Source organism: Trachemys scripta, chromosome 5 (assembly GCF_013100865.1).
Source record: "Trachemys scripta elegans isolate TJP31775 chromosome 5, CAS_Tse_1.0, whole genome shotgun sequence".
Classification (NCBI taxonomy): Eukaryota; Metazoa; Chordata; order Testudines; family Emydidae; genus Trachemys; species Trachemys scripta.
Genome location: NC_048302.1, coordinates 117,024,996 through 117,049,142, shown reverse-complemented (window position 1 = coordinate 117,049,142; position 24,147 = coordinate 117,024,996). Strand labels below are relative to the sequence as shown.

At 41.3% G+C, this 24,147-nt stretch overlaps 1 protein-coding gene across 3 annotated transcripts in view; it reads right to left on the bottom strand.

Moving 5' to 3' along the window:
* SORCS2 (sortilin related VPS10 domain containing receptor 2) overlaps positions 1-24,147 on the bottom strand; it is an 810,911-nt gene that overhangs the window by 21,111 nt on the left and 765,653 nt on the right. For all 3 annotated transcript variants that reach the window (XM_034770959.1, XM_034770960.1, XM_034770962.1), the window contains 7 exons: positions 17,846-17,966; positions 15,540-15,673; positions 14,416-14,544; positions 11,800-11,971; positions 7,820-8,006; positions 3,916-4,049; positions 1,723-1,846 (listed from right to left, as the gene is read on the bottom strand). In XM_034770959.1, coding sequence (XP_034626850.1) covers positions 1,723-1,846; positions 3,916-4,049; positions 7,820-8,006; positions 11,800-11,971; positions 14,416-14,544; positions 15,540-15,673; positions 17,846-17,966 — 1,001 coding nt within the window. The remainder of the gene's footprint in view (positions 1-1,722; positions 1,847-3,915; positions 4,050-7,819; positions 8,007-11,799; positions 11,972-14,415; positions 14,545-15,539; positions 15,674-17,845; positions 17,967-24,147) is intronic.

Genomic DNA, 24,147 nt, shown 5'->3' with positions numbered 1-24,147 from the left:
AACAGAATAAAAGACAGTTCCTGCCCCAAGGAGTTTACAATCTAAGTAGCATGGACCAATACTAGATTTTGTATTTTCCCCACTTTCCCAGCATCTTATGTCTAAATATTTCTAGCCACCAATCAAAGGCAACATGGAAAACATTAAGTCAAGTTTCATATACTCTACTGATAATTATCTTTTCAGTAATTTTTCATTAAGATAGTACACCACACATAAAGCTGTGGTTTCTTTTGTTTTTAAATGGGCATGATTCTATGGACTTGATTCTTACTGAATCATAAACATCTGGTTCTTGCCACTGCATTTTCCTTTTTTCATGCAAAACGAATACTTCTTTATGTTTTCTATAATCTAGCTGTGAAAATATGAACAGAAATGATATGGCAATGGCTAACTACTGCATTGTTTAAAAGAATAAATAAGCTACAATCCCAACATTTCTATGAATATAATCCAAAAATAACTGAAATACTAGAAATTGACAGTTTCTTAGTAAACAGGACTCTGTATTCTTTCCTTTCTCCCTACAGGCTCCTTGGAAGCATACCTGAAGAACCTAATGCAAAGCAGAGGAAGAGATCCTTTGGAATGCATGAATGATCCAAACGTGATCTCTTGGGCAGTTTAGACAGAATCATATTTTTATATTTATTTTTTCTAAGGGTGTCTTTATTTTCCTCAACCCCAATGCCCCGTTGGTCTTTGACTCAGGATTTGCCAATACTAACAGCAGCTGCAGTAGTGAAAAGTAAGAAGCATGATAGGCTTACAAGCCATGCTAATGGGGTTATATTTTTAAAGCTTTCTAAAAAGCTGATGGATTTATAAATGGTATCACAGGCATTCATAAAATCCATTTGTTACAGGGCAAGAGGTTTATAAATGCTCTATTTAGCTTGAACCTTGGTGTTTACCATTATGTTATATTAAAAAGCATATTACAAGCAAAAAGTCTGTTTGGAATATTAGGACAATAGCTAAGTATCATTCTGTGTGTCCCCAGGATATATGAAGCTTTTAGCTCTCCATATTTGCAAACCTTAGCAAAGTAAGACTTATTAGATATCCCTGATACCCAGATTTGACAGGAGATATACAAGTTTAAATATTTCCTCTTCCTTCTTACATTTTTCATGGTACAACAGGCCTCGTCAGCACATTACACGGCACAGCAAAATACACTGTGATACAATGCAGCACATTAGCAAAAGGGTAATTTAACATTTTTCAGCAGCTCTTTCTAATCCAAACTCCTCGAGAAATGCCCAAATCATTAAGCAAAAAGGCGTTATCACAACAGGCAAATTCTTTCAAGTTTTTTACAATAAAAGTATGTGCCCCACTGAACTTCTCTCCCCTCACATTATTCTTTCTGTGGTAAGATCAACAGAATGACTAAAAATATTATAAAAACATATAAGTTCTATAGTATTCTACAGTTATGGCCCAAAATGCTGCTTTAAGACAACTGTTATCTGTAGTGCTTTGGAATAACATGGTAGCATTTTCTAGAAGGGATACAGGTCAAATTTTTCCTTAGCCTCTCTCTGTTCATTTCAATGGAGTTTCATTACAGATCAGATTAGTGTATTGAGTTTAGAAGTTTAACATGGCATTGGATAAAATTTCACAATAGGATCTGGTCTCTAAGGGCAATTGTAAAGTACATACAAGTACATGCAATGGACAAAAAAATACAAGGGAGTAAAATTATCTCACCAAAAACTTGGACAATCTTGGAATCCTGCAGCATGGAGTTCCCACAGGAGGCCTGCACTGTAACTCTCACCTCACCTGTCTCAGCAAATCTTGTCACCAAAAAACTGTCCAAAGTGAGAAGTGGCTAAAAAAGAAGGAAAATTAAAAAAAAAAATGTTAGGAAGAATTACGGAAGAAATGTGAGTGAAGGACTAGTGATTGAAATATATTGGAAGGATCAAATAATAGATTGATTTTTTTCTGTGATTTTAATCAATGGTTAGCCAAGTCAGCGAATTCCAATTCTCTACCACCAGGTATGCTTGCCCTATGTTGGATACCTGAAAACTAAAATAATCCTTCATTCAGAAAATGCATATAGAATATACTTAAACAGTGTTCAAAATCTAATGTTTGACTTTGGAATTACAAAGTTAAGGGACACACATTTTTAAAGACTGAGCAAATCCTCCTCCTAATATAATTGGGAGACTATTAGGGTTTGATCCAAAGCCCACTGAAATGACTATAAAGACTCCCATTGACATCACTGGACTCTGGGTCTGGCCCTCAGTGCATAGGTCTTTCCCCTCTACACACCTGAGTTCAGAGTCTATCATCAGTTACAATTAAATTAATTTTGTGGCCTGATTTTAGTGCCCGATCCATACAGGTGCACTATTGCACTTCTGCAATTCCCAAAGATGTCAAAAGGACCTGAGGTGCTCTGTACCTTGCAGAATTAGGTGCTTGGTCCATATTTGTGCACATCACAGATCCACCACACAATATCACCTGATCTGCATTCCGGGCTCAAAAAAGACCCAAGACTAGAATAATGTACTGGTGTATGGTGCTTGTCTGAACTATTCCTCCCTCAAACAGTAATCTTAGTCTCTCTCTTATGAGCACTACATTGCGCTCAGACATTTAAAAATAATTATTTTAAAAGATAATTAGCCCAAATGAACAGAAGAGAATAATCCTGTCCCAGTAGAAATATTTAGATTTTTAATGTTTTATGATCCATGTATCTAACCTATCTACCCATCTATGACCATAATTATAATGTATGAGCACCTTTTTTGTCTTCGCCTTTTTAGACTTAACTTCATCCCTCTATAACAAACTGTAAAGAATATAACATCACAGAAACAGACTTAGTCAGAAATATATATTTCTGTGCAGTATTTCAATTCCCATCTATGCTAATGATCACATAAATAGAAGCTCTCGTAATTCACTGATGCCATAATCCCAAATGCATTACATCACAGTTTCCTTAAAGGTGGAGAATTGCAACATAACTGTCACTCCACTAAAGGAAATGGTCTGGAGAAGTAGCCCGATTCTAAATGAGAAATTTCCATTTACACATAAATAGCAATAATGGACACCACAGAGGTTGTGCAAGATGAGGCCCTTGTCCTCTGAAGTTTGTTGACACTAATAAAGAAAAAGGAAACCTGATGCATATGTTATGGGACTGTCCAATGGTCAGGTGGACACAAGATTGAAAATGGTGCTTGATTTCAGCAACCAATCCTCAGGTGAGAATTATACCTTAGGTTATGTACCTACTACGCTGGATTTAACTCCACCACCAAGCCTTTGGTTCTTGAAGGCTGAAATGATTATCAAATGTGTGATTTTACAAAAATGGAGGAGTAAGTTTATGCCCAAAATAGAACACTGGTATTTGAACCTGTCTGAGTAAGCAGCGAAAGAAAGAACAGCCTACTGACTTAGAGAGCAATAATATGAATTCAAAAAAATTGAACCCTGTTTCTGATACTTTTGGATAAAGAATTCTGAGATGGCTCAAATAATGCCAGACTTCTGTTATACCTGAGGTCTCCTCCTTCCCTTTCCTGCCTATTTCTTTGTGTCTTATTATTATTATAGTTACCACCACCCTAACATCTTATGTCTGGGCTATTGTCTGATTTTTAAACTTTGACAAACTATAAAGCTGTTTAAATTGCACAATTCTATTGGCTATCCTGTGAAATGTGTGGAACTTTGTAACATATACAAACCACAAGTCATTTATATTTTTGTAAATAGACGGTTTAACAGACTGTTTGAAATAGAAGGTATTCTGCAAAATGTCATGTATACCAGGAGAGTATTTTCCTGAAAGGAATAGGCATTAGACATAATCCTTATTGAAGAGAGGCTGAAAAAAAATCTCCAATGAAATCTCGTGTGTACCTGAAGATTGTTTCCTATCCACCAGTAGAAGACTGTCAAGTTAGGGTTCTTGGGCAATACGATGGCTGTCAAATTCACCTCCTGGTTTCTCCCAATGACTGGAACCACTTCTAGATGTAAAGCCTGCAGTGGAGCTGAATAGAGTTCCAAAAAGGCCATTAATCAAGAATCCATCAATTTATTGAATGCCTCTGGTTTTTCTCTTGTTCAGCATTCTGCAGCAGTCTCACCTGCACAGAACAAGGTCCTGAATTTATTTTTCTCCCTCCCTGTTTTCTGCATGCATCAATGAAAAGAGCTGAAGGTATGTTCTGGACATTTTAATTAAACGAAGGAGGTCACAAATAAAAATCCAGAGCAATGTGATTTATTGGTGCACCTGCATGAGTCTTTCTTGTGCACGTCTAACATAGAAGATCATAAGTAAATTTAGCAACAGTTAAAAAAAAAAGACGGAAAAGGAAAGTAATCAAAGATAAAATTGATGGAAATTCTACCAGGCCTCTGATATTTTTAAGGCAAAATCTGAGAAGAATGATGCTGACTGTTCATTTTCGTTACAAAGTATCAGCAGTCAGGCTGCCACTGGACTCCTTGCTGTTTTTTTTTAGTCAGGCTAATATTCAGCAAAATATCCAATAAATACATACTTTAAAAAGCTGTCTATTAGAAGCTAATTGATTTGCAAATTTAAATGTATAACTTCTGTATATTAAACACGTGCTCTTAGAGTAAATTTGTTCCTTTCTGAAGTTTTACCTAGTGAGGCTATATTTTGCAGGCAGTGTACAAAAACCGCATCACTTTAAAATTTCTGTATCGGGGTCTCACTAGTCTCATTGTATTTTGGTCCATAAAAATGTTTACTAAAATAATATTATTGAAAGAAAATCTTTATAGGAGGCATGAGTTGTATTTGTTTCAGAAAAGCACTCAAAGCTTGGAGGCGTTTAACACTTATTTTTTTACTTATATTGCACCTTCCATTTCAGAAACCCAAAGTGCTTTACAAACATCAATTAAGTTATTATATATAATGAATCCATCCTATCATTTCTCTCTGTACTCTAAACCAGTGGTCTCCAAAGTGGGGTGCGTGCACCCCAGGGGATGTGCAAGAGGAACCTTGGGGTGTGGCAGGAAGAGCGCTTTTTTTTTTTTTTTTTTGCTTCGTCAGTTTGGACGGGAGTCTGAGCGGCTTTTTTTTTTTGCTTTGGTAAAAATGGTAGAGCCGGCGCGGCAGTGGGTGCGTGCTCAAAATTTTTTTACTGGTCGGGGTGCGCGATCAAAAAAGTTTGGAGACCACTGCTCTAAACATCTCTTTGTCATTCAGAGCCGTTCGCCTCAATCCAGACATCACTCTGAGCCTTTCCGTACCCTCTTTGCACTAATGACATCATTGCCCGTTCACATCCAATTCACACTCACTGTGGGTATGCCTATGTTCCACAATTCCCTTTACTCTGGTCCAAGTACTTGCTTTTTCAAAGAACTGAGCCTTGCTCTAGCTCCTGGTACCAGCTGCAGCTTCTTATCCTCTGGATCAGAGAACCATAATTTTGGCACATCCTACTATGAAACGTTTCTTTAAAGATCTGGTGCATATCTGTCCTGCAATTTGGGATTTTTCCTATTCATGGGGTTTGAGTTTAGTATTGACAAGTTTCATGAACTCTGCCTTTGCCCTCTGTCCCTCCAAACTGCATTCCTCCTAACTGTTACGTCAGGTAAAAAGAATTTTGAGATATTGGTGTTTATGGCTTATTCTACTTTCATAATATTCCACAGGATAAGGTGTTTCTGAGCCTACAAGCTAAATTACTCCAGAATTTCCAAATTCCATTTTAATTAGTCCTGGCCATCTTCCTCAAACCTCACAATTTACCAGGACTGCATAAATCAGATGTAAATCAGATTGACCCTGTACAAGACAAAATACTTTCATAAAACTCCAAGATTGTTTGTGGCATTGGGTAAAAGTCCAATGGGAATAAAGAGCGAGATACGAGGTGGGATGGGACTCAAAATCAGTTTAGAGATTATCCTAGTGGATCAGCCTTTGTACTCAATCCTAATCAAATTAGTGTTCCAATTCCAGATTAGATATAGCATTCATTTTACGCTTGAGAAATACCTCCCCCTATGCCATTTGTAAATCCACCACATGAAACTTCATTTACATCCTTCACTCATCACTCATCTCCCGATATAGGAGCCAAATCAGAGGGACATTTTGGGAAGGCAATCCTTCAGCCCTCCTTCAGGGGTTCTTACTGCTTGTCGGTCTCCCAAGAGTGGGGCAATTCTCAATGGAGAAAGGAAAGTTACTCACCTACCACAGCAGGCATATATTGCTTCTACAGACCACACTCACCCACTCTCCTTCCCTGCCTCTGTTTATCAAATCTATCAGCTTGGCATCTAAGCACCTGACAAATACTGAATTAAACCTGAGAACACTACGCTGTAAGGAAATGTTACTACCTCAATTTTTAAAAAAATAGATAATGAAACTGAAGCAATGAGTTTAAGGGCCTAATCCTGCTCCCTTTGCGTTTAGTGGGAATTTTGCAATTAATCTGTATGGATGCAAGATAGGGCCCTAACTGATCACACAGCCAGTCAGGGCAGAGGAAGGAATAGAACCCAGATCTCTTTACTCCCCGTCATTTGCATTAATTACTAGGCAATGCTGCATCTCAAAGACTCTGGTTAACAGAAGGGAAATATGGGTAGCTGGAGCCACTGTCCATTTTCTATCGACTTGCACTAAAAGTTCCAATCTCTGCAGAGGCTCCAACGTTTACTGCTTTCTATTTGGTTCCAGGATTCATGATGGAGGCCACCCATCCCGCTCCCCAAAGCCTGAAGCTAGTACTTGGAGAACACAAGAGGAGTAACCTGCCTTTTTTGACGATATGATTTGTTTCTAGGTTTCTATTTGACCTATCTAAGAACAGGAGAAGCAACAGCTCTTATGAGTTCTGAAAGGGGAGGAAAATGCAGTTCCAGTGGTGAGCTGCCTGCTTTATTTCAATTATGAATTGACTGAGGTACATTAAACCTCTGATGGAGCATGCTATTCCTGGTGCACTGCTGTTTCTTTTCTTTGAATTCTAGTTAATGGTTTTTATTTTGGTTTTAATTAAAAGAAAAATAAATGGTCTATTTCATGTGATATGCACATTCTCACTGCAATATGCAGTTAAGTCAATATACACTGAAGCCAACATTTGAAACTTGGGTAGCTAAAATTAGGCAACTAAATCTAGATTCAGGCACCTTAACTAATGATCTGATTTTCAGAAGTAAGGAGCACCTACTGCTCCCACTGATCTGAGACTTCTGAAAATCAGGGAAGAGAAGACATTGTCTCCACAATCACGTCACTTAGGTATCTGAATATGTATTTAGATGGCTAAATTTAACTACCCAAGATTGAAAATGGTACCTGAAACCATAGAGGAAATTACTGTCAAAGCTGGGATTAGAACTCAGATACCCCTACTCCTGCCTTAGATGCTCCAGCTATCTAATGACTAGACCATGTAACAGAGGGGTAGCTGTGTTAGTCTGAATCTGTAACAAGCAACAGAGGGTCCTGTGACACCTTTTTCTGTTAGTCTTAAAGATGCCACAGGATCCTCTGTTGCTTTTCACTAGACCATGTTTCCCTTTAAAGTCAAGTCTCCCTTTGATTTGGTAATACCCTCCCCCATTTACAATTATCCACATTAACCATGTGCAGCAGGTGCATTACTGCATGAGCAAATTCAAAGAAATGTATTTTGGTGATAATATCTTTAATATAATTTCTTCTGGAAATCACTGCCCCGTAGCTATCATCAAGTTGTTGTGAAGCTGCAAAAGTGAAACCAGAGAAAAACAAAACAGCACAACTTACAATTAACTTGAACAAACACCACTGCCTCATCATGCCCGGCAACATTCTCCGCCCTGACTGAGACACGGTAAATCCCAGGGTTCTCATAACGGTGCCGAATGGGTTCCCCTGTCATTGTGAGGTTCACATATATTGCTTTAAAGCCATCTCCAAGGTCCACCTGGTACTTGGTATTTAGAATATCTCCCTAGCAGAAGAAATAGATGAGAGATGTTTTGAATACCCAAGATTCAAAGAAACAGGACACATTATTATTACTTACTTGTATGTGGTAGTACCTAGAAGCCCCAGCCATGGATCAAGGCCCCATTGTTCTAAGTGTTATACAATCACAGAACAGAAAGACGATCCCGGCTCCAAAGAGCTTAGGACAAGTGGTGGTGGTGGTGGTGGTGGTGGTGGTGTGTGTGTATTAATATTCCCTTATCTGTAACACTGATCTAGTTTAATGAGGATAAAATATTCCAGATTAGTCAACAGGTTGTAACTGCATTATGCTACACTGACTATGCCTCTGGATACAACATGACTGTGCAGAGCAATCCCAATCTATAAGTATTCTTTGACCTTATCTAGGACTCTTAAGCCCTGTCCACTGTGCTAGCGAAAACCCAGTTGACTAAGCTTAGTGCATAGCGTAGCATTAGCATCAGGGGCGGCTCAAGGCACCAGCGCACCGAGCGCGTGCCTGGGGTGGCAAGCCACGGGGGGCGGGCTGCCAATCGCTGTGGGGGCGGCAGTCAAGGAGCCTTTGGCAGCATGCCTGTGGGAGGTCTGCCAGTCCCATGGCTTCGGCGGCAATTCGGCGGTGGGTACGCTGAAGGCACGGGACCGGCGGACCTCCTGCAGGCATGTCGCCGAAAGCCGCCTGCCTGCCGTGCTTGGGGCAGCAAAACACATAGAGCCGCCCCTGGTTAGCATAGTATAGTTAGTACAGCATTACTATTGCTAGCATAGCATTTATACTACCTTAGCCATCTGCTATAATTTATTATTCATTGTAGCTCTGCAGAGTGCTCATGAAAATGACACTGTCTTTCTAAAGTTAGACCTAAAGTATTAGGATGATAAAGATTGTCTTCAATGTGCAACGTCATTAAAACAAAAAACATAACCATTTATGGCTTTATATTGTCACTAGGCTACACACTATGGATATTCATGACAGTGAGTATAGAACTCAGATTCTCTCATCTGGACAGAGCCACATGACTGGAGCTAAAGGAGACTCTCCATTAGCAGTTAGCAGTACATGGCCTTGGACCCGCATTGTAACAGTTCTGATTGCATCCAGGAAAGGCAGTCACCTGACAGTGCATTACAATCATTATATGACTAGAAAAGGATTCCAGCCAATCACAGCATTCAAAAATCACGTGTTTATTGCCTCTCAAATGACCCTGAAATCTTTATATGTTCAGTTCCATTATTCCATTTCCACACAGGCCACACTCTGAAAGTCATACTTCAAAACCTCATCCCAAAACATGATGTTAACAGAAGATCAAAGGAGGCAACAGCAGACAAGAACTTTCAGATCTTTGCGTTACAAAGGAAAGGAAAACATTTTTTTTAAGTGCTGCTGTTTGGATGAATTTTCTTCTGTCTTGTCAGATAAAAGGAAAAATGTTCACAAGGTGAGAGAATTCTCACAGTAAAGATCCTGCATAGTTCTCAAATGCCTCAACTCCAGAATGTATCACCCACAAAAGGAGTTTATGGCCTTGTATACTCCTCTGCTGTGAACATTTCCTTCAAATCACCATTTTCTATGGATACAGAAGGGTGGAATTTAGTGGAGGAGACAATACCATATTAAAGTTTAAAGCAAAGGAGATTCCTCAGCTGTGTGCTTGTAAGTGCAATTCATTTAGGTGACACTAAAGTGCAAATACTGTTTGTTTGCTTTCTTATGCTAGCAAAGCACCTACATACTATCTCCAGGGGGTAGCTTTTATGTTGTGAACCAGATCTGAGTTTTAATGAATGTTTTGCTCTCACAATGCCCTTCCTACTATAATACTATTTAAGGATCTTGATGTTTTCAAAGCACCGATTTCATTCTACAAAATAGGAAGCTAATAATGGTTTGATAACAAAAGAGGAACACAGGAAAAATACAGCTAAATTCAATGGAACCTGGACACATCTACATAGTTCTTCTGTGAATAGTGGATTCTCTTGACATTGTTTATTCATGCATTTTGTGGACTGAGCGAGCAGAGCTTGGGACAGCTTATTTTCTTCTTCTTGTTATTAATATTATTACTATTTATAAACTCAGTAATGTATCACCCAGACAAACACAGGTGTGAGCCAAAGCCCCTTGCTCCTGTGAAACTAAGAACAGGCATTCATATACAGCAATAAACTAATACTGTGTGACAGACAGATATAATACTACATCTCTTTGGTGTTAGTGGATCTATCCCTTAAGCTCACTAATTGTCAGAAGACCTAATTGGTCCCTTGTGCAAAACTTGCCTTTCTGTTTCTAATTAATGTTATGGACTTATTGATTCTCAGCTATAGGGGGCAGCAAATTGTTAGGTTTCTTGTAAAGGAGACTTATAGTTCAGAGTATTATGCATAGCTATCACTAATAGAGAGAGAGAATACCATTTGTGACCTTTGAGCATCTTTGCATGTCCTAGGTGTTCTACCGGTTGACAGAGAAACACATTCAAGCCTCAGAATTCCTACTCTGGCAAAAATCATGTTTTTAGATGCCCCATCACAATTAACAGAAATGATAAATCACTGAGCTCTCAGATTATAGTCAAGTGCTGTTTCTTTACTAATAATGAAATGGTGACAGACAGAGAATTAGGAAAAGAAATGGAGATATATCTGACCTTACTGTAGCTAAGGCCAATAACTACTTAGAGCCAGATTCTGCCACATATTAAGTAGTAACTTACTCTGCAAGTATTCCCATTGGCTTCTGCAGGAATGAATCAGTGTCCATGGTTGTACCATGCAGGCCTGCTGAAATGCATGAATTTCCTTCAGACTCTTTGAAATCAATGGGATTAGTGTCAAAGTAAAGTAGAACTCAATCTGAGAAAGTATGGCAGAATCTGTCACTTAATGAGTATGTGTTAAGAACCACAGACATACAGATCAGACTGTTCCATCCTACAGATCAGACTGTTATAGTCTGGTCATGCCTTTAAGATGTTGCCTCTTTTAGGCAACACAGGGAAACCTGTCAATAAGGACTATACATAGTAGATGTCATTATCCTTTACTACCTGGTGATTTTATTTTATGTTTTACCTGATTACCAAGAAAATGTGATTCACTTTTTTAATAGGTGAGACCAAAAGAGCTCAAGGCCAGATTTTGAAATGCTCAGTACCCACAATTGGGGCCAGGTGGTCAAAAAAGAGATAGGAGCTCCTATTTTAGGCACTGAAATAAAGTCCAGATTTTCAAATCTGCCACTAGCAGCTTCCACTGTAACACTGTGGGTGCTGTACCCTTTTGAAAATCTGGGACATGATGGCTAATCCCCATCTGTGGGCAGGAATGAATCTGGGACACAGGTTGTATCAACAGCCTTGCTGAAATGCATGAATTTACTTCAGGCTCTTTGGCTTCATCATCCCCCCATGTCTTTACTGAGGCTGAACATTTATCTGTATTAATGTTGTCTGTACTCTGTTTTCCACATGATTTTAAGTACAATTTCTTTACATCTCACTTGACTTTGCTCTAACACTGAAACTGGAATATTCAAAGCAGATCAAGGGAGCTGGCGCTTAACTCACTTAAGCTAAGATTTTCAAAGTTGCTGATATCTTTAAGGAACAGTGGAGAAAAACAATGTGGAGGGGATGAACCCAGTTTCTTAGACAGAGTTGTCATTTGTGTAGTTCACTGAATACTTCACCCAGCCAGAGAGGAGAGAAATGATTGCTTAAAAATAACTTCTAAACCAGCGTTGACATTTTTAAGAGGCTGAAGTTCTTCATTACCTGCTCTTGTGTGACTACAAAGGTGACATCTTCTCCAGGTTTAGCAGCTAGGCTCTCTCCTTTGATGCTGATCTGCAGGCTTTTGGGAGCAATCAGTGGACACATATGCTGGGCTAGATTCTGCTGCAAGTCAACACCACCTTCACATACATTAGAAACCACTTTCCTGTACCTGCATAAAACAATAAGCAGTGAGCAGACAGGACTGGAGAATAACAGGTGGGTGCCATTGGGGGCACTGCAGGACAGTATAACAATGGCTACCACATGGTAATTGACTTCTCAGTGGGTTTGGTCAATGTCCCAAAGATCAAATGGAAATCAGATCAAACAGGTTCTGCATTACTGAGGAGCTAATTCCCGTGCTGATGAACTATTCTATGCCTGCGTGGCTCTTAAAACACTTTAAAATACAAAATTTGCATAACAGAATAAAAAAATAAAGCCTGACAAAGATTGGCTGAGGGTTAACAGGGAAGCACTCAGGATCATGCTGCAATTGTGCAAGAATCAGTTTTATTCAGGTTTGTTATTTTTAACCATTCTTTTTAACACAATTGATGTTTCATTCTTCTGAGTTCAAACATGCTCTAATACAGCGGCCATTCACTACCTAAAACAAAACAAAAAAATAACAACGGATTTTCACAGATAAAGCAAATACTAGCAAACTGATTTTCTTGCCTGATATGACATTTCAACATTTGGTCCCAATCTATGCAGCTGAGAAAGATGATGTTATTGCCAGCTGCAACTTATTCTCAGCATAGACATCATACCACATTGTAGTGTATGTTCTGTGCTCTATTGTTTACAGTTCGGTAAAGCTTTCCTTTGATTCTCAGTTCCCCAGAGGATTAGGAAAAGAATCCATTCTCTGCAGAATTCTTTTCCCCTGAGGACACGAGAAGCTGAGTGAGGATATATACTTATTCCTAAAACTGTAAATTATTTGAATCAGAGGGTAAATTACTCCAAAATAAAATTAAAGGATTAAAATTAAAGGGTCACTGTCAACTTGAAAGTCATATCCGAAAAATGTGTAGCTACTATTGTTATAAACAGAAAGAAAAATATTTCTCTCTCTCTTTTCCGATTGTTTATTTGAGGCCTTTGAGGACTGTTCTCTACATGGCGAGTTGCACCCCTCATGCGCTGCTCTGTGGGGAGCACATTCACATGCTCTAGCTCAGGCTCTGCAAGAAGTTGGTTACTAGTATTAGTAGCAGGAACCCTGAAACTGAAAAGACACCAATTAAGGGTGCATACAGGAGACAAATGGGAAACGGTGCCTTGTTGCTGACAGTGATTTTTCACTAGTCTCTTGATGTTTGCTGCTTTCTTGAAAGCACCAGCTCCTGGAAGCATGTGAGTACCTGAGGATCTGAGCTTTCATATGTTTTCAAAAAAGTATGTTTCTAACTCTCATCATCGTGAAGAAAAGCAGGAAAATGTGACTCCAGTAGCAGGTTTCACTCAGAGGCCAGCAGCCCCAGCAGGCAGGCCGTGGCTTGACATTCCTTGCACCTTGTAGTGGGATTTCACTCTGAGGCCAGCCCATCAATTCCCTGGTGCTCCAGATTTCTCCTGGACCAACTGGGGGGCTGAGGGGAAGGGAAACGTTGGGGGCCCATGCCATCTCTCTCCACTGGTCCCAGCTCAGAGCCCCAGGGGGAGAGGTGTGAAATGCCTCAGTTGCCTTCTCATGGTGCACCTGAGCTGCCTCTCATGGGCTGCTTCCTACCTCTTTGATCTCTCTTTAGTTTGGGGTGTGGTTGCAGCCCACTTCTCCCAACGGGAGTTCCCAGTCAGTCCCCGCAGCTCAGTCAGTCAACCGAACATTCCCCAGCTCTCGTCCAAGTGTCCAGTTATTCTCCCTCATCAGGGAGTCAACGGAGGGAAAAGAGTCAGACCCCTAGCCTCCCAGTTGGGTCTTACCCACAGTCCAGACCCTCTCCAGTGGATTGCTTTGTCCTCAAAAACTGCAAAATGGCTTCCTCCCTTCAGATAGCCTCTCCTTCACTCTCCCTCCCTGCCTGACTGTCAGAGTCTCCTTTTGAGTGGATCCTCCATTTCGAACACGCTCTGCCGCTGCTGAGAGGTGGGCCCTCTTGGCCCAGTAATGCTCCTTCACTCCTTTAGTCACTGTAAAGCTCAACACATCCCTAAAGGCTTAAATACCACACAAGAAATGAAAAAACCCCTCAAAATCTCCTTATTTTTTAAGCCTATCTTATGATTTTTGGAGTTTGACAAGATTTGTGGGCGCTTGGGTTTGGCCATATTTTGTATGTTCGATGCTTTTGCTTTCAAGGATCAGAAAAACCCTTAAAACCTTTTTTTAAAAGGACATTTTTTAAAAATCAGGACATACCATTTAAAGGGTGCTTTATCAATTTAAAAAAAAATCAAGTTGACAGAGCCCTGGGCCTTCCTGCAAGTCCTAGCCCTTCCCCCCACTGAAACCCTCCTACACACTAAACCTACCTATGGACAATTTTGATGTAAAGAATTTAACTATAAAGAGTATTTAATTACTTTTCCCTAAGGCTATGTTGTACTCCTCTGCAGGAGTGCTCTCCCCCATGAATGCTGGTAAAAGTATCAAATACTTACCCTGTGCTGCTCACATAGGCCTGCCCTAATACGCAATCTTCAGGGGGTGATTCTGGGTTAAACCAAAAGTTAGCAAAGCACTTGCTGGATTCTGATTTCAGAGGTGCTGAACGTTCAAATCCATAATCACTGCAAAACAAACCCAATTAATCTGTTAGCGCCCCTTCTTTATTAGCAAATATGTTTTCTGTGGTTGGATAGAAGTGAGGGAGAACCTATTTTTGAATACTATCTTGTACCAAGCCAACACACAACATGCTGAGCCCAATTCTGCCCTCAGGGTGATTCCAAAGCAGGGCCGGCTCCAGGCACCAGCTTAACAAGCAGGTGCTTGGGGTGGCCAAGGGAGAGAGCCGGCACCTGCGGCAATTCGGGGGCAGCAGGTCCCTCACTCCCTCTAGGAGCGAAGGACCTGCTGCCAAACTGCCGCCGCCGATCGCGGCTTTTTTTTTTTTTTTCCAATTGCCGCTGCCGATCGCGATCGCAGCTTTTTTTTTTTGCTTGGGGCGGCAGAAATGCTGGAGCCGGCCCTGTTCCAAAGGCAGTGATTTCAGGGCAGAATTGGGTCCAGAAAGTTTTGTGAACTAGTTCCATAGAATTCTCTCTATTGGCAGTTTCGTTTTTTTAAAGGGGTTCTTTTCCCACCCTTTTTCCTCCACTTCACTCAGAACTAGAGAGGATTTGTTTTAAATACAATAGGTCAAATCCTCTGATCATCATTCAAATTTTGTTCCATGGGAGTTTGCCTGAGTAAAACATCAGGACTTGTCTAGTCAGGTGGAAAAACAAAACAAAACACCTTACTTCAAAAATGTCAATGCTTTTGTGGTTCTGTTTTTCAAAAGAAACTCCACAGCACTCATCTTCTGTAGCTCTGCATTTCTCTGCCACGCTATGAAATTCTATATAATTGCTTGCAAAACCCACCAACATAAACAGTAATAGGATTACTGAAGTAATTTTGCCTTTTAAAAAGGAACAGATGGGAAAACAACCTCTCATTCAGATCCTGCTGGGAAGTTTTATTGTTGTTTTCAGCTTAGGAAAGTAGTGGGGTTTACACATCCCAGACTCTCACACACTTCATCTTTAGGATAACCCTGAAAATCCATAGAAAGTCTCACCATAAGAAATCAGAGTTTGCACACTCGCAAACTTTGGATGTGAGAGCAGATGTGAAACTCCTCCCTTTAATGCACCAGGATGAAATCTTCCTCTTCCGAAAACTTCTCTGCTGACCCATGATGCAGCGATCACCCTGAACATTAAAGCATAGGAGTGTAAAAACCAAAGCTATGAGAAGTTTTGTTTTTCTGTGTTTCTTCCAAATTGTACTGTCATGAAGTCCACCCACTTGTGACTTAGACTGTAGCCAGAGAAAGGCTGGTCTTGTGGCTGAAGCACTGGACTCGGGGTCAGGAAATCTGGGTTTAATTCCTGAGTCTGTTACAGGCTTTCTGGGTGAACTCTGGCAAGGCATTTAGGTCAAGACTTTTAAAAGTGCCTAGTGATTTTGAGTGTCTGGATTTGTGGTGCCAGATGTGAGACACCTTAAAGGGGCCTGGTTTTTCAGATGGCATTTACTCCACACTTTCTGTAAAACAAGCCTATTTAAGATGTCTCAGGTTGGGCACTCAAAAACAAAGACTCCTGAAATCTTGGCATTTTTGAACATCTTGTTAATCTCTCTGAGCCTCAGCTTCTCATCTGTAAAATGGGGATACTAATACTTGACTATTTAGACTTTAAGCTCTTCAGGACAGGGACTGTCTCTTACTCTATGCTTGTACAGCTCCCTAGCACAATGGAGCCCAGGTCTCACTTGGGTCTTTAGGTGCTACTGTAATACAAATAAATAATAATAGCAATAGTGATTAATGGTTTAAGACAGTGATTTATTTCTGTAGCACAGTTCTGCAACTGTACGCTTATGATTCAATATAATGAATAACAACTGCTTTTTTTTTCTTTTTGTTTGAACACTCTATCTGAATCATTCACAATACAAATATGGAAAACAGAATAATCTTCTCCAGATATTTTTTCTAAAAGGCAGAAGTCTAAGGATATGCATTAAAAATGTATGGGTAATTGTGGCCCTAATTCTGCAGTTATATGCACAGCTCAGGTACTTTTGGCTGGAGAATGGTCACTTAAACACTTACTGTCAGGAGCAGCACCAGGGTTTTTGCCGCCCTAGGCGGCAGCGCTCCTCCTCTGAGCATTCGGCGACGGGGGTCCTTCCGCTCCGCGTCTTCGGGGCACTTCAGCGGCGGGTCCCAGAGCAAGTGAAGGACCCACCGCCGAATTTCCGCCGAAGACCCAGAGTGGAAGGACCCCCCGCCACCAAATTTCTGCTGAGGGCGGCAAAATGCCGCCCCCCAAATCCTGCCACCCTAGGCGACCGCCTAGGGTTGCCTAGTGGAAGCGCCGGCCCTGCTTACCGTACTGGTAAGTGGATATTTTTAAATATTCCATCAATTTTTAAAATAATTTCAGTAGCTTCCAGTTTCTGAAACTCCATGGAGAGGTGTAATTCCACTGTCTCAATGTACTTTTCTTGTTAAGGCTAGGGGCTATGTTACATTCTAAGTACACACCTAGCATGCTCCAGGTGAGGAGGAGTATAGCAGTAGTGATAATGTATCCAATGAGTAAGTGCTGAAGGAAAGTTTGGTTGAAATAATACAGAATGGCAGATGAAGAAGAAACGTAGAGAAAGAGGCACAGATAGAGAAAAGGGAATAAATTCACAGGGAGGAGAGTAAAAATAACAATGACAGTGAGCATCATGACTAACAGGGATATATCTCATTTAATCCAAAAGGATCACAAAGTGGTCTATACAAACAATACACTATAAAGGGAATACTACAGAGAATGTAGTTCCCAAAAATTAAATTTTGCCAGGATACTGGGATAAACATAGCATTAATGCATTAGTACAGAACTGCATTGCCCAAAACAACTGGACTCTAATACATGATTAGTCCACTGAGATTCTGGAATTACTTCTGGTGCTTTACATAAGAGTAGAGTGCCTGGTTGAGAAGTTGGAAGAACATGTAACTGCATGTTCAAATTGCTTCAATCAGTGAGATGGGTTGTAATTTCCAGTCTGTGGAACTTTTCACAATCCATCACGACCACCTATTACTGTGGCAAGTAAGTATATTTCCTCCTTCCCCAGCCCAGTTTAGGTAATAAAAGAAACACAAACTCTATCTCCTGTACAATGACTAAGCCATTCTGAAGTCACTGATAAAAACTGCAATGGACTATTTTCATCCTTTCGAAAATCACTCTGGGGTTGTCAAAGCTGGGTGCTGAAATCCACACTCATTAGTGAATGTTTATGCAGTACAATGAATATCAAAGCATTACATAAGCGTTACGTATTATTAATACAAGATTGTTGTGTGTCCAGTACCTGTAGATCTGTGAGGTCCCAAGATTCATAGTCATCTTCTGTGCACTCCCTAGGGAAAGATGGTCTGAAGTCTACTTTCACCAGCTCCCAGTCTGAACGATAACTGATGTGTCCAAAGACTCTGAACAGAAAGCAAAAGTAAAAACCTTGTGGAAAAGCAATATCATACTTCACAGATTTCTAATTATTATTTTTATTCACTTTCTCCCACTATTTACAGTGCCCTCTGCTGAAAAAAAAGTGCTGTTTCTTAATTTATCTGCGCTTCCCCCTCCCCCCCTTTTGATATACATTTTCAGGAGATCTCTATGGGGGGAAAACATCTGTCAATTGTCTACTGAACCTTAAGAAATGGTATTGGTAATTTATTAGAGAACTATTTTTTCCAATAAACTATTCTGGGATTGATGTAGAAATATACACGATTTTAATGAGGGCCTGACATTTTAATTTATTATCCCCTTTATGGTCGACATATTTTGAGTTTCTGCAATAAGATAAGAGAGGTTGAGTGTTAGTCATTAGAGAAGTGGAATGGGAGTCAGGACTGGTGGGTTCAATTTCCAACTCCACCACTCATTCATTATGTGACCTTGATGCAAGTTCCTTAGTCTGTCTGTGCCTTACCTTACCTAGCCATAAAATGGTGATATTACTATTGATCAACCTCACAGGGATTTTGTGAGGTTCAATTAGTTAATGATTTGTAATGCAGTCTTAGATTTGGGATAAGTGTAAAGCATGTATTATTCTGACTCCTGTCCCTAAAGAGTTACATCTAAAGGCTCAGTACCCCCATAAGCCGCAGTAAAGACAGCCCCAAATAGTTAATTTCCTTCTAAGCAAAATGGGAACTTCATTAAAGTTTAAAAACTGGTCTGTGCTTTCAAAGCAGTCACAATGTCCAAAGTGAGGCCATTTATTTCCAAAACAAAATGAGTAAGTATGACATCCAGCAAAATATTAGGAAAGATAAGGACTCTATTTGGGTAAAAGTATCTGTGCTCTGAATTAAAGCCTCATTCAGTCTCATGTGGCTTAATTGCCAAAGAATTTAAGTCTGATTCTGAGGTGAACAGTTTCTGTTCCACAGTGCTTCTACAGAGCTCCTATTCCAGGCTCTGGCAGCGTCCCCTGACTACTTTACTCCTTTTATTGTGCCCATAAGTTTGGTCAAGTCCACAGTTGAACCATGAGGTAAGTAGAAGATGGGAGGATTTGGGGCCTGCATCCTCTGGGCACTGCAGAGTTCTGTTACATGTGACCTCCTGTCCCCCAGCCCTTAGAAGAGGTAGAACTAAGTTAGGAACAATGATGGGGGAATGGTGGACCTGCAGATTCACCATTGCACATGGATTGCTTCTGTAGATTATGGGCACAAAGGTCTGAGGGCTCCAAGAGGGGTTGTGGTATGGCTTCACAGGCTAAAGCAGTGGTGGGCAACCTGCGGCCCGTCAGCATGTCCCTGTGGCCCACGCCGCTTCCCGCAACTCCCATTGGCCGGGAACGGCAAACTGCGGCCTCTGGGAGCTGCGGGCGGCCATGCAAATGTAAACAAACTGTCTGGTGGCCCGCCTGTGGATTACCCTGATGGGCCGCGTGCTGCCCGTTGCCCACCACTGGGCTAAAGATTCGGGGAGGATTTGTTCCCTCTTCATTTATAATTCCACATTTGCTATTCAGGCCCAGTGCAGAGATGTGGATTTTGCTCATGCTGTTACATTATAATGATAGAGCTGTGCATACTCGTGAAAAACTTTGCCGTAATACAAGAGGGGGGGATATCACTGTCTCACTGGCAAATACCAAAGTCCCTCATTAAACAGAAACATGCATTCCTCCAGTTTGCCTATTTTACTCCTTTTTATAATATATAGCCAGGCTCTGGGATCCAAGCAGTTAGATGACTTGTCTTCTATCCTCTTTCCTCTAACTGTGCCCCAAAGAACCAGGAGTGGCTCAGAGGTAGAAACAACATATACAAAATCTCAAAAATGGTGTGGGACCAATGTGGGTATTATCCTAAAGTTATGGCATCCATTTTTCTCAGGATGTAGATGGCTCATCAGGATCTACAGGATTCACACCTTTGTAGCTCAGTTTGACAAGGGAGCCATAGTCTGCTATATGCTGATATTCATATGGGAATAACATACTCTAGATAATGACTACCTAGATAGTCTCATGGTTTTCACAGTGCCTACTGCAGTATGACTTGCTGGGCTGGCAGGCATGAAGTGCCTTTTGCCATGTTAGATATCTGTTCTTTTTTTCATGCAAGGTACTAAAATAATACAGACTTCATGCTCTGCTAATGCAGCTATCTGCCTCTGTGACTCCTTCCTAAGCAGTTTGTCACCTGGGCAATATGGGAACCTTTCAATCTGTTCATATTTTCCTTTTTTTGGACACAGGTGCCAAAAAGTGTGATCAAGTGCATGGTTCCAATGCCTCACTGCTGACTCAGAAAAAAGGATTTCCTACAGAACAAATACATTTTCAATATTATTCACACTATCCCTCTACTTCCTTCTATGCCCAGAACCTTCATTAGTTGATGGTGACCAGGTACAGCGAGTAGGTACACTGTCAACCTAGCATACAAACATTGGTGTGAGCAGGTAATGTCCATAAGCTTTGTTTAGGTGGAGGTCAGAGATCCCATTCAAGAACATTCAGGCTACTGGACTATTCATAATGGATGCTTATGTTTCACAGGGGTGCCATGGTACAGCTCTGACATAAATGGAGGTTACTTTACTGTTACTTCATTGTGTAGTCCCTATCTGTATTCCACATGTGGGTATGCTTGCATTCCATGTACCTGAGATTAGAGATTTGTTGAAAGCAGTGTCCGTTGTTCCACACCTGTGCAGTTGTTTTCCTTGTGTTCTGAAATAAGGGAATAAGGGGCAGTGTGAACTGATACCTCTCCAGTCCCTCTTCTCACCATGAATCAGATAAGATTTGCAGCAGAGGGGAAGGAGAGTGGGTTGTGGAATACAGATAGGGATAACATATCTCAAAGAACTTCTAGTTACAGGTAAGTAACGTTCATTTCTTCTTCAAGAGCAGAAAAGTGCAAGCTTGAGGGCCAACTGTGGTGTTGGTTTCATTATCAGCTGGAAGGCTCCAGTGAAGCCTTTCAGGAATCTGAGGGTTGTTGAGCGAGAAAAAACAGTATAGTCATCCACTGAAGGACAGAAGGCACTAATTCTTGCTAGTTGGACGTGCAGTGAATTAACAGAAGGTGCAACTTCCTGAGGTGAAGGATGTAGTCTAGGATAGCAGGAGTACTCTCTGTCTCTGAGGACAAATGGTTCTTTTGCATCTAAGTGGAGAAACGTTTCCATTTAGCCAAATGGCATTTCCTGGTTGATTCTTACTTGCTTTGATTAAGAATGGATTCAACGTTCTCTGAACATGAACTCTCCAAGTCTGATGTCCATTTAAATATCAGGCTGTGAGGCAGAGAGGGCCTGGTTTGGGGTGTCTAGTCTTGCCATTTTCCTGGGTCACCAGTTCCAGGAAGGATCACATGGCAATGGGAGGGTAGATTGACATCCACATCAACTCTGGGAACCAGAATTGTCTGGGCCACTTGGGTGTGATGAGAATGACTCTAGCTTTGTTGTGGTGAATCTTTCACAGCACCTGGACCAATGGTAGAATGGGAGGAAAGGCATACCTCAGGTGGTCTGTCCAGAATAATGGAAGGGCATCGCTCTTAGATCCCTGCCCAGACCTGTTCTGGAGAAATAATGGATGAATTTCTTGTTTGTCTGTGAGACAAACAGGTCCTAGGATTGCATTCCCTATTGGTGAAAATCTTTTTCAGGATGGAACTGTGTAACTCCCATTTGTGGTCTGTGGAGAAGTGTCTGCTGATTGTCCTCCAGAGAATTCTGTGCACCTGGTAGGTATGTGGTCAAGAGTGTTTTGCAGTTTCTAATGTACCCATTCCATAAGTTGGCTGCCTCTACACACAGAGAAGGGATCTTGCTCCACCCGGTTTGCTTATGTAGAATACACTCATTATGTTATCTAATATTACCAGGATATGGTGGGACCAAATAAGTGGAAGGAGTGCATTGCAGGCTAGGGGGACTGCTCTCAGTTCTAATAGATAGATATGCAACCTGGAGGGTCCATCTGGGATCCCCATCCTATGAGGGATGCATCCATGATAATGGTCACATTTAGTGTGGGTGCAATGAAAGATAGTCCCACATGCACTTGCTGTGGACAAGAGAACAGCCTTGGAGGTAACTGTTACCTTGATGTTCATGTTGTCTCTGTCTGGAGAGTAAACAGATCAGAGTTAGACCTACAGATAATGGAGATGGAGCCTGGCAAACGGAGTTACTTAAGTACACCAGGTCATGTGTCCTAGTAGGGAAAGACAGACCTTGACTATGGTTTGAGGACTGAGAGTGACTTTTCTTTTCAAGTTGTTCATGGCATGGAATCTCTCCATAGGTTGGTAGGCGACGGCTGAGATCAAATCTAGGGTCACCTCTATAAAGTATATAGTGCTTGTGGGAGTCAAAGTGCTTTTCTTTGTTGATGCAGACTCCTAAGGATGCCAGGAGACTGAATAAAAATATGGTTGCTGATTGGACTTCCTGTCTGGATTTGCCCATTAGCAGCCAACTATCCAGGTGTGGGAACATGGTGTAACCATGTTGTCTCACCTCAGCTGCCACTACTGAGAAGACCTTTGTGAAGACCCAGGGTGCTGTGGCTAGTCCAAACAGAAGTACTCTGAACTAGTAGTGTTCTTGTCTTACCAGAAACCCAAGAAACCTTCTGTGGGCACTGATGAATGTCTACACAAAAATAAGCACCTTTCATGTCAAGAGCCACAACCCACATGCCCTCTTCTAAGGAGTGGGTTACTGATCCCAACATAATCATTCAGAATTTTGACTTGTAAATAAAAACATTTAAATGTTGGAAGATACAGAATGGGTCGCCCACCTCCATTTTTATGGGAACTACAAAGTAGAACCTCTTTCTTGATGGTGATGAAGCACTTGCTCTATGGTCCCTCAGTGAAGGACAGAAACCACCTCCTGATGGAGAATTTCTTAGTGAGAGTGGTCCCTAAAAAGGGGCTGAGGAGGGGATTAGCGAGGGGGAGAGGAGAGAAACTTGATAGCATAGCTGAAGTGAATGAATTTCAGTACCCACTTGTCTGTTGTTATTGCCCTTCAATTGTGCACAAAGAGGGTGAGATGATCACCAAAGGTTTGGGAGACAGTATGTAATGGCATCAATGGAGGTACATTGTTCTTGAATGTCCCATCAAAATGAACTCCTTGGTGACAGGTGGGGTTGAGCAGCAGCAGATGAGATGGGGGAAGTGGGGTATTTGGGGGTTGGACCCTCTGCTGTTTATGTGATGGTTCGTAAAGGCACTGGTGATAAAATGCCTGGGGGCTAGGTTTGTAAGTTCGTTTGAAGTGTTTCCTCTTTGGTGCCGGGGTGTAAATGTCCAGGGAATGGAGGATTATCGAAGAGTTGTTAAGGGAATGAAATGACTCATTGATCTTCTCACTGAAGAGATTAGACTCAGCCAGGGTAAATCCTCAATGGTATTCTGAACCTCCCAGGGAAAGCCCAAAGAGTGAAGCCACAATTTGGACCCATGACAGTGGCTGGGGCAATGGCTCTAGATGCAGTACATGCTGCATCCACTGCTGCCTGTGGCAATGTCTTAGCCATCAGCTTGCTTTCATTGATGAGGGGTTGGAATCAGGACCTGTCCTCCTGGGAAAGTTTATCTCTGAATGCCACAAATTTAGTGTAATTTGTGAAATAATATTTCACTAACAGAGCCTGATAGTTAGCAATTCTATATTGGAGGCATGTAGATGAAAATACCTTCTTCCCCAAAAGGTCAAGGTGTTTATCACCCTTGTTAGATGGGTTGACATGGAGTCCTGTAATCTGGATTGCTCTGTGGCTGCTTGTACTACCAAGGAATTAAGTGCTGGGTGGGTAAACAGGAACTCTGCCTCTTTCGCTGGAACAAAATAATGCTTTCCCACCCTTTTTGGGTTGGAGCACAGGAGGCAGGAGTGTGCCACACTGGGCTAGTCAATTCCATAATGGCCTTGTTCACTGGGAGAGCCATGTTGCTAGGGCTAGAGGGTTGAAGGATGTCCAGGAGTCTATGCTGCATGTCACAGACTCCCTCAAGAGAGATCTGTTGCAGCCCTCTGTAAAAGCTCCTGGTATTGCCTGTGGGGATGGGGATAATGGGTGGCGATGGGGATAATTGAGCAATAGCTTCGTTA